At 55.4% G+C, this 8,284-nt stretch overlaps 1 protein-coding gene across 1 annotated transcript in view; it reads right to left on the bottom strand.

Annotated features, from left to right (window-relative positions):
- Nucleotides 1-743: 743 nt before the first annotated feature.
- POMGNT1 (protein O-linked mannose N-acetylglucosaminyltransferase 1 (beta 1,2-)) overlaps nucleotides 744-8,284 on the bottom strand; it is a 14,167-nt gene continuing 6,626 nt past the window's right edge. The window contains exons 9-22 of the mRNA XM_009638800.2: nucleotides 8,162-8,264; nucleotides 7,523-7,593; nucleotides 7,145-7,220; nucleotides 5,739-5,822; nucleotides 5,548-5,589; nucleotides 5,276-5,334; nucleotides 4,648-4,720; nucleotides 4,217-4,345; nucleotides 3,816-3,941; nucleotides 3,596-3,660; nucleotides 3,169-3,213; nucleotides 2,925-3,060; nucleotides 2,306-2,415; nucleotides 744-2,016 (exon numbers count right to left, since the gene is read on the bottom strand). Coding sequence (XP_009637095.2) covers nucleotides 1,914-2,016; nucleotides 2,306-2,415; nucleotides 2,925-3,060; nucleotides 3,169-3,213; nucleotides 3,596-3,660; nucleotides 3,816-3,941; nucleotides 4,217-4,345; nucleotides 4,648-4,720; nucleotides 5,276-5,334; nucleotides 5,548-5,589; nucleotides 5,739-5,822; nucleotides 7,145-7,220; nucleotides 7,523-7,593; nucleotides 8,162-8,264 — 1,222 coding nt within the window. The 3' untranslated portion in view covers nucleotides 744-1,913. The remainder of the gene's footprint in view (nucleotides 2,017-2,305; nucleotides 2,416-2,924; nucleotides 3,061-3,168; nucleotides 3,214-3,595; nucleotides 3,661-3,815; nucleotides 3,942-4,216; nucleotides 4,346-4,647; nucleotides 4,721-5,275; nucleotides 5,335-5,547; nucleotides 5,590-5,738; nucleotides 5,823-7,144; nucleotides 7,221-7,522; nucleotides 7,594-8,161; nucleotides 8,265-8,284) is intronic.

The following is an 8,284-nucleotide window of genomic DNA, read 5'->3' as shown; positions in this document are numbered from 1 at the left end:
GTTTCAGGGAGAACAGACATGGCCTTGGGAAGAGAGATGCCAAAGAAAGGGCATCACAGTGGAGAATTATGGAAGTTTTTCCAAAGCAGGGTATGGGGAGAGAGCGGCTTTCCCTAGGAAGCTCAGACCCTTTCCCAGTCCACTGAAAGGACCTGCTTTACCCCCAAGGACCAGCACAGAGAGGCTGCCTGCCCACTGGCTGCCAGAGCAGAGTCCCAGCAAAGGGCAGCACTGGGGGTGGCAGAGGAGGGCAGGGTTGAACCCAAGCCCAGTACCACAGTCTCAAGGGTGCCACCCTGCATCCGTTCCATCCCTCCTGCTGGGACAGGCCCGGAAGGGACCACAAGGGTCAGAGTCCCTGCAGTCACACTAGAGCTGTTCTGTGTCCACACAGGGCTCATTTTGGCCAAAGAGGAGCAGATTTCCCAGGTTCACAACTATTCATTCCTACGCTGGGCAAGGAAGGAAGGAGAGGAACAGAGGATGGAGCCAGGGGGACAAGAGACAAACGTCCCATGACTGCCCCTATGCAGGCTGGGGGGTGCCAGCTCTCCATGCTGCTTTCCTGCTATCCTCCCCTTCCCACAAGCAATAAATAAATAAGTTAGTGTAGTGTAGACCCCGACACTCAGTTCACAGTGAGAAAATGAAGGGGAAGAGCCCCTGTGACCAGCAAGGAAAGGGCAGGAGTCCCCCCAGTGGGGAGGGGTGGGAAGGAGGCATTAGTACCGAGTGCCTGGGGTTGGGAGGGGGCCCTGGGGTCCTTCCTAAGGCACAGGAGGGGCGATAGGGCCCCCCTCCCTCTCCCTCTGCATGAAGGGTGTACCACAGCAAGAGAGCCAGGCTGCCCATCCTGGCTCAGCTCACACTAGCAACGTACCATGGTAAAGGTGGGGATTCAGAAGAACAAACCTCATCTGCCTTCAGCAAGAGCTGGGGGTACCTGGCCAGGGAGGAGGGAGAGACAGGGTACAGTAACACAGGCAAGGACCATGCCAGAGCGCAGCACCTCTCACTCCAAAGGACCCTGGTCCATCCTGCCCCTGCAGCCCGGGGCTGCCCACTGGCTGCTCCCATCTTGCTCTGCAAGGCACTTTCACCCTCTCTCCCATGACTTGGGGGGGGCAGGGCTGCTCCTGACAGAGAAGGCAGGAGAGGACAGTCTGAGCCACAGCACACAACCTGGTCCACTTCCATCTACAGTCATCTCCAGCTCCCCGAACTGCAGGGAAAGGAAAGGGGCACCTCTGACCACCCTCGTGCTGCGTATAGGGTGTTCCTTATGTGTCCACAGCAAGGTCAGCTCCTCTTCAGCATTCCCTTTTGCCTATGAGCTGGGCTGCACCAGTCACTGCAGCCCGAGAAGTGAAGCTGGCATGTGGGGAGATGCCCAACCCAGCATAGAGTCTTCAAGGTGCATCCATTGTGCAGGAGATCGAAGAGATGCTGGAAGATCCCCTCTTCACCACCATGTTCACCACTGGGCACAGAGCCAGCCACGCAAGAGTTAATAAATAACACCCAGCTGGTAGGTTGCAGCACTTGCACATGAGCATGCTGCCTCCTCAGGACTTGGGGCCAAAAAGGGAAGCAGAGGTGTTTGTCAAGGCCCTCTCTAGCCCCCAGCTGAGCATCTCCTTCCTCCAGCCTTGCCCAGCTGAGGGCAATGGGAGTAGTGTTAGTAAAGAGTCTGTGTTAAAAAACAAAAGTTCCTGGGATAGGAAGGACCCTGTCCCATGCGAGGGAGAGGGAGACCACAACAGGGGGCTGGAGGGAGCCTGAGGTCTCATTTTGCAGCCTGAAATGCAAGTCTGTATCCGGTCACCAGCCTTCAAGAGTGGCTGCCAACTCTGTCTCTGCACCGTGGAGGTCTCTGTCTTCTCCCAGTCCCCCTCGCTTCCCAGCTGCCAGTCTCATGTCTGCTCTGCTGCAGCAACTGCTGGCACTGCCACTGCCCCCTCCTCCTTGGCGGGGGGCTCCATGTAGATTGGTGTCACCGATGAGGGCTTCTTGGACCTGCAGGTGAGGAGGCTGGATGGGAGCAGGCAGGGGCAGTGGTGTCCCTCAGGACCCCAACTCCCAACAGCCCTGCCTGCCAGCCTGGTGTGATCTCCTTCCCACGGGGACACCCACCAGCCCTAGGCACGTATCCTGTCCCCCTCTCCCACCACAATGATTCGGAAGAGGGGTGGTATGCCCCAGGATTGGGCTGGGGCAGAAGTGGATGACAGTGCCCTGGGCAGGGGACAGTGCCATAAGGATGGGGGGGGGCTGTTACCCAGGTTGCTGTGCTCCCAGTACTCACGAGTAGGGAGAGGCAGGGACCCCCACCACCAGCAAGTGGTTCTTCTTGCGGAAGAGCCGCCACAGCCCCTTGTGGTTCCCACGGACGTCCAGGTCCCAGATGTGGAGGCACTAGGATGGTGGGGAGGAAGGAAGAGGCATCAGAGCCTGAGGAAAGACACCAGGGCCAGGCATCCCCTGGCAAGGGAAAACCCATCATCCCTGCCCCTCACCAAGACACAGCAGAGAGAGGATAGCACTTTGATTGGGGCAGCACAGGACAGCACCCCTCCAGCCACCATCAGTAAAAGAAAAGGGGGAACCCATTCCCATCCCTGCTTCGGGACAGGGGGTTTGACCATCACCTCCATGCAAATGATGGAATCATCCAGACAAGGTCAGACCCTGGGGTCCCACACAGGGAGAGCACAAGGCTTATCTCCACTGAGCCAAGCATATGCCCTGGATGACCCAGTGCCTTCTGCAAACACCAAAAGCTTAAATACCACCCAAGGGCAGCAAGAATCCATTTACTGAGCTGTGTCTGAGGCCACGGACAAACCCAAGAACAACAGCCAGATGTTTCCTAATGATGCAGAGATCAGTGCAGGGGTGAGGACAGGCCATGTCAGAGGGCTCACCTTGGCAAGCTGAGTCCAGGTGGTGAAATCTGCTTCCTGCTCCATCCTGATGAACATGACATAGACCCTGCCCTCAGTGTCAGGCACAAAGGAGTCCTCACAGGGGTTCTTGCTGTGGTCCAATACCTCAGCCTCACTGTGGAAATAGAACAGAGAGTGAGAGGGGACCTCACCTCCTCCCTGTTCCCACTGCAGGATACTACAGACAGGTCTGCAGTCTCCCAACCTCCCTGCAGGCACTTACCCTAGAAGCCGATGAATTTCAGTCTCGTAGGCATCCTTCCTCAAGCTGTTGGAGGAGAGAGCAGACATCAGGGCAGAGCCAGACAGTTTGATAAGCAGGGATCACCCCAAGATGATCCAAAATTAAGACTGCCCTGGTGTACTACAAAAAGGCAGGCTGGAGCCAATGAATGGAGCACAGGGACTGCCACATATCCTGGAGGATCTGGCAGCAAAAACGTGACCATTCAACATGTCCACCAGGAACACAGGGTAGCTGAACCCAACCTCACAAAAAACACTGCAAGGATTCCCCAGTGGAGGCCAGTGTGCTGGGGCTGAAGGTTATGGCTGTTGTTCCAGAAGGAAGGCAGACGTCCCCAGCACAAGGGGACAAGGGTCAGGTCAAGCAACTGTTTCGTCTAGATCTCATTCTGACCAGCACTCACCTCTCCACGTTTTTAAGTTGGACATTCGGAACAGTGTTGAACTTGTGCTTCTTGAAATAGGCTTCCTGGGAAGAAGAGAGAGAGGATGAAAGGAAAATGTGGTTCAGCCAGGAGTTAGCAGTACCTGGAGGTCACCTCAAGCATCCCCACTACCTGGAAAGGTGGCCGAGTCAGAGCTCAGCACCAGGATGGGGTTTGGGGGCTGTGGGAGGTCACTCACGTGAAAGTAGCCATTCATGTTGAGCCCCACAATGCCGAAGTGGTAGGAGCGTGAGATGTCAGGGATGATGCACTCCCGGCCTTTCCGCTGCTCGGGCATCCGCATCCACATGTCCCAGTCCCAGAGCTGGGGAGAGGAAACTGCCACTCACACTCAAGTTTGGGGACATGATTTAGTAGCTGCCCCTTCGGCCCCAGCCTGCCTGGGCTGTTCCAGCCTGCTCTGTGGCTGGTTACGTGGTCCTCAAGTTACTGTCTGTCCCAAATCCTTTCTGCTTGGGCTTCCTTCCCAGTGGAAGCTCAGGGAGAGCCAAGGCCCCTCCAAGAGCTGTACTCACAGGGACTGGGCAATGATCAGGGACTGCTGATGGGCAGACACAGAGGTCCCTCTAGGGTACTCACCTTCTCAGGGGTTGGCCACTTTGGCTCCAGCTCATCCTTGTACAGGCTCTTCCGGAGCACCCAGCCCAGGCCTGGCATGGTCTCTACACGGTACAGGAGCGAGGGGTCCTCAGCTGTGTGCTCATAGCCCTGTGACATTAAAGGGAGGATTCAGCTTCCCGAGTGCACCCCTACCCTGCCAAAATAGGAGGCATCTTCCTCCACGGAGAATCCTAGCATGGGGAGCAGGGGACAGCCACTAGGAAGCACATGGGAGGGACAGGATGGTGATTTGCAGGGGCACTTCTGAACAGTTCAGGGCTGGGGAGACAGACCCACCTAGGATGATGGTGGGGAGACAACCCACTTTACAGACAGAACTAGGACCCCAGCCTGACATGGGAACACCACAGGGCAGAGGTGTCCCTACTCCACCGTCCTCCCTGACCCACCTGGTCATTCCAAGCAGAGATGCAGTACAGGCTCTCGTCCTCCTCCAAAAGGTGTATTGACTGGCTCAGAAAGCTGAGGAAAGAGTTGTCCAGTCCCTGGTCAAATGTCCTTCCCCCAGGCAAACCAAGGCAGATTCTCCACAAAGGGACAAGCCACCCCCAGCTGCTGGGACTGTCTAACCCATCTCTTGGGCCGAGATTGTTAATGTTGGTGTGAGATCAGGGAAGGAGCACCCAAACAAGCTAAGCTGCACCTCACCACAGGAAGGGGACAATTCTGTCTCCTGCTCCATCAGAGTCCCTCCTTCTCACGAAAGGACTGGAGCCCCAGTAGATGCTGTTTCTGTCCTCTTGTCGTGTTCTAACCATATGTGTACAGAATGGATCAGTGTGCCCAAAAAGCAAACCATGAAGAGATCCCAGACCTCAGAATCACCCTGCACTGAGTGCCAGGACAGTGGACTCAAGACTCTCCGCAGGCAGAGCTCAGTTATGGCTGTTGCCTGGGGACTATTCAGCCTCGGATAGGTGAGCTACGGCATGGCAGGGATCTGGCCTCTCCCAAGCAGCCAGAGAGCTTCTAGAAAATACCCCACCCAAACAGGAGCCCAGGGACCCACAGGTTTACCTAAAGAAGTCAATGGAAATGTCAAGGTCTTCCTCCAGAACCACAGTGAATTTAGCATCCTGTAGGGCAAGGAGAGATGTCAGAAGGGTAGGGCCAGGACAGAGCAGAGACACCAAGCAGTGTCACCTGCCTGCACTGTTCCCTGTCCCACAGGGCCAATACTAGCTCCTGTGAGATGGGGGCTGCAGATGCCACTCTCCCAGAGAAACCCTGCGCTGTCTTGCTCCCACAGGTGAGCAGCTAGACAGGGCGCAGGCAGAGGTCTCACTCACCGGGAACAGGTTGAAGGTTGCAGTCAGACTGGCTTTGTAGTGCTACAAGACAAGACAGATCATTGCCTGTGTTAGCGTCAATCCCCGGACCACAGGGAGGGGTAGTCTGGCACAGATGTGGGGCTAAGCCTGCCTCTGTTGAATGCTATCCCAGGTAATAACTCTCCCAGGATTTGGGAAAGATCTCTCACCTGGGAAACTCTGGCATTTTTAATGCTGATGGGAGTGTGCTGGATTCCTGAGAGGCCAAACAGCTCCACGACATCCATTGGCTCCTGCAACGGAAAGGTACAAAGCTCATCAACTGTGTGGGTCTGGGTACATTCTCCCCACCCCTCTGACAGTGTCAGCTCCCTGGGACAACAAAGAATATAAAATTGTGGGATTCCCTGCATATGGCTGACCTCTTGGGGGCAAGCAAGGCTCAAAACAATGCTGTGCTGTAGACCCCATAGCAAGGAACTTGCCAAACCCTCTTGGCCCTTCAGCCCTTAAGTATTGCCATAAGTCTCTGTTAGCCTTGCTAGTTTGCAGACCCAAAGTTGTATCCAAGAATATCTGAGAAACCTAAATCCCAGTCCCCCATGGACAGTCCAGAAAGAAAACAGGTATAGCCAGGAACGCCTACTAGCTGCTTAATGCTGAGACCACAATCAACTTCATTTTCTCTCACAGTTGCCAACAGACCTCTCTGACCAAGCCCAGCTGCACTGGGGTCAGAAGTAATCCACATTTGGGCTGGCATATCTGTTCCCCCTTTTCCTGGTATCCACCATGGCAGCTGCCCCCTTGTAGCTGAGGGATGCTGCTCCAGTTGCCATGGCAATAGATGCTGCTATCTTTAACCACTCTGATGTGCTGCAGTAAGAGCCTGCATAAACAAACCAGCTCCCCCAGCCCCACAGTGGTGGGAGAGGAGCCCATTCCCTTCCCCACCTCCACCACAAGGCAACCAGACAATATCTCATGGGCTGCTACAGAGATGAGGGCTAGAAAGCTCCTGAGACCTAATAGGAATCCAAAGGCCTGTCTCAAAGCACATCCCACTGCCAGTGAGCCAGGGCTTGCAGAAGGATCCTCTAGGGCTTTATAAGGTTTTGCTGATGGGAAAGCCTTTGTACTCTGAAGGACCAGCTCTCCTCTACCTGGCCACAGCTTTCATGAGCCTTGTGAAAACAAATTGGTTTGGGTCACTTCATCTCTTACTGAGAGTAGAGCTGGACCGGTTCACTCTGCTTCACGCAAGGGAGCTGGACAGGCAGTGTTACACCCAGGCTGGTGATACTCATCAAACAAGAGAGGGGGATGGTAAGAGTCCAGCATGACCACCTCACTCCTGCACACCAGCCTCTTTCTAACACAGGGATGTAAAATCTGGGCTTTGGGAAAGGCCAAAGCAGCTTTATCCACATCCATGGCTTGGCCAAGCTGACTGACTTTGCATAGGAATGGGTGAGGAACAGTGTGACCCACAGCAGGAGGAAGGGTGAAGGGGCGCACACTCTGCCACCCACCAGGGACTGGGCCAGTACCACGTACTCTCAGCTGGGGGACAGCCAGCTACACGGACCTCTGGGTCCTCTGGGAGTGCTCTCACCTCATAGTACCCATCGATGAAGACTGTAATCATCTGTGGATTGACGCCCTGAGCCGACAGCAAGGAGCGCAGCATCCTGGGGAGAGATTGAGAGGCCTGAGCACACAGTCCCAGTGGGCCCAGGCTGCTCAGCAGAAGAGTATGGATCGCTTGGGGTGGGAGAAAGGACACATGGTAAGGGAACAGGACCTACTGCCCTTGGGTTCTTCCCTTTCGCATGGTCAAGGACCCTGCAATCTGTCCAAGCAGGTCTGCCCATGTTGCCCATGCAACCCCAGGAGGAGGCTGGATCCTGCCAGCGGGATGAAGTAGAGGGCTTGGGCCATGTCTGGTCTTGTGGCACAGAGCAGAGAAGCTGTGTGCCCTGGAAGTGCTTACCTGTACAGGTAGTTGGGGCGGTTCCCTGCAATAACAGCTACAGGCACATCGAAGACTTTATTGTCCTTGAGCTGGAAGAGAAAAACATGTGTGAGTGTGACTGGGGGAGGCCATGCCAACCTAAATGATTCTATTATTCTATGCCACTGAGAACAGGATCCCAGGGGTAGGGATCAGCCCTGCTGTTAAACAGCAGAGCTGCACAGTCCTGTCCCTTTGGCTCAGGACCATACTGACCAACTAGGACCCCACTCAGCGCTGCTGGAGACCCTGCCAGCTTTCCCCTTTTACGCCACCTCAGATCCAGCTCCCAAATCCCAGCCTGCATCTGCCCAGAGACCTTTGTCCAAACTCTTCAGCATGGTGCCAAGGACAGCCCAAAGGCCATGGTAACTGCTCTGTCTCCAAACGTACAGGCTCTGCTGCTTACACTGATGTCCCTAGAGCCATGGTAACCTGGAAGCTCCCCTTCCCCAGCACGACCTGACCTTTGCTGGTGTTAAGAGCTTGCCCATGGACAGTTTTCACCACTCAGCTGGAGCTTAAGGACAGGGCTCTACATCTGAGCTGCAAATACACTTGGTCCAGTGCAGCCCTCCCTCCTGGAGCCTTCCTTGAATACTCTGCCCCTGCACTTACGGGATCGGGGTTGAACTCAATGGGTGTGGGGTCTTTGCAGCTGCAGACGCTGCCGTAACCTTCTACTTTGCTGCAGAACCTCTTCCGGCGGCGGTTAAGGCCTCTGTCGCGGCCAAGGGCATT

This window comes from Egretta garzetta, unplaced genomic scaffold (assembly GCF_000687185.1).
Source record: "Egretta garzetta isolate BGI_Z169 unplaced genomic scaffold, ASM68718v1 scaffold145, whole genome shotgun sequence".
Taxonomy (NCBI): Eukaryota; Metazoa; Chordata; class Aves; order Pelecaniformes; family Ardeidae; genus Egretta; species Egretta garzetta.
The sequence above is the reverse complement of the archived record's forward strand: the minus strand, read 5'-3'. Positions and strand labels throughout refer to the sequence as shown.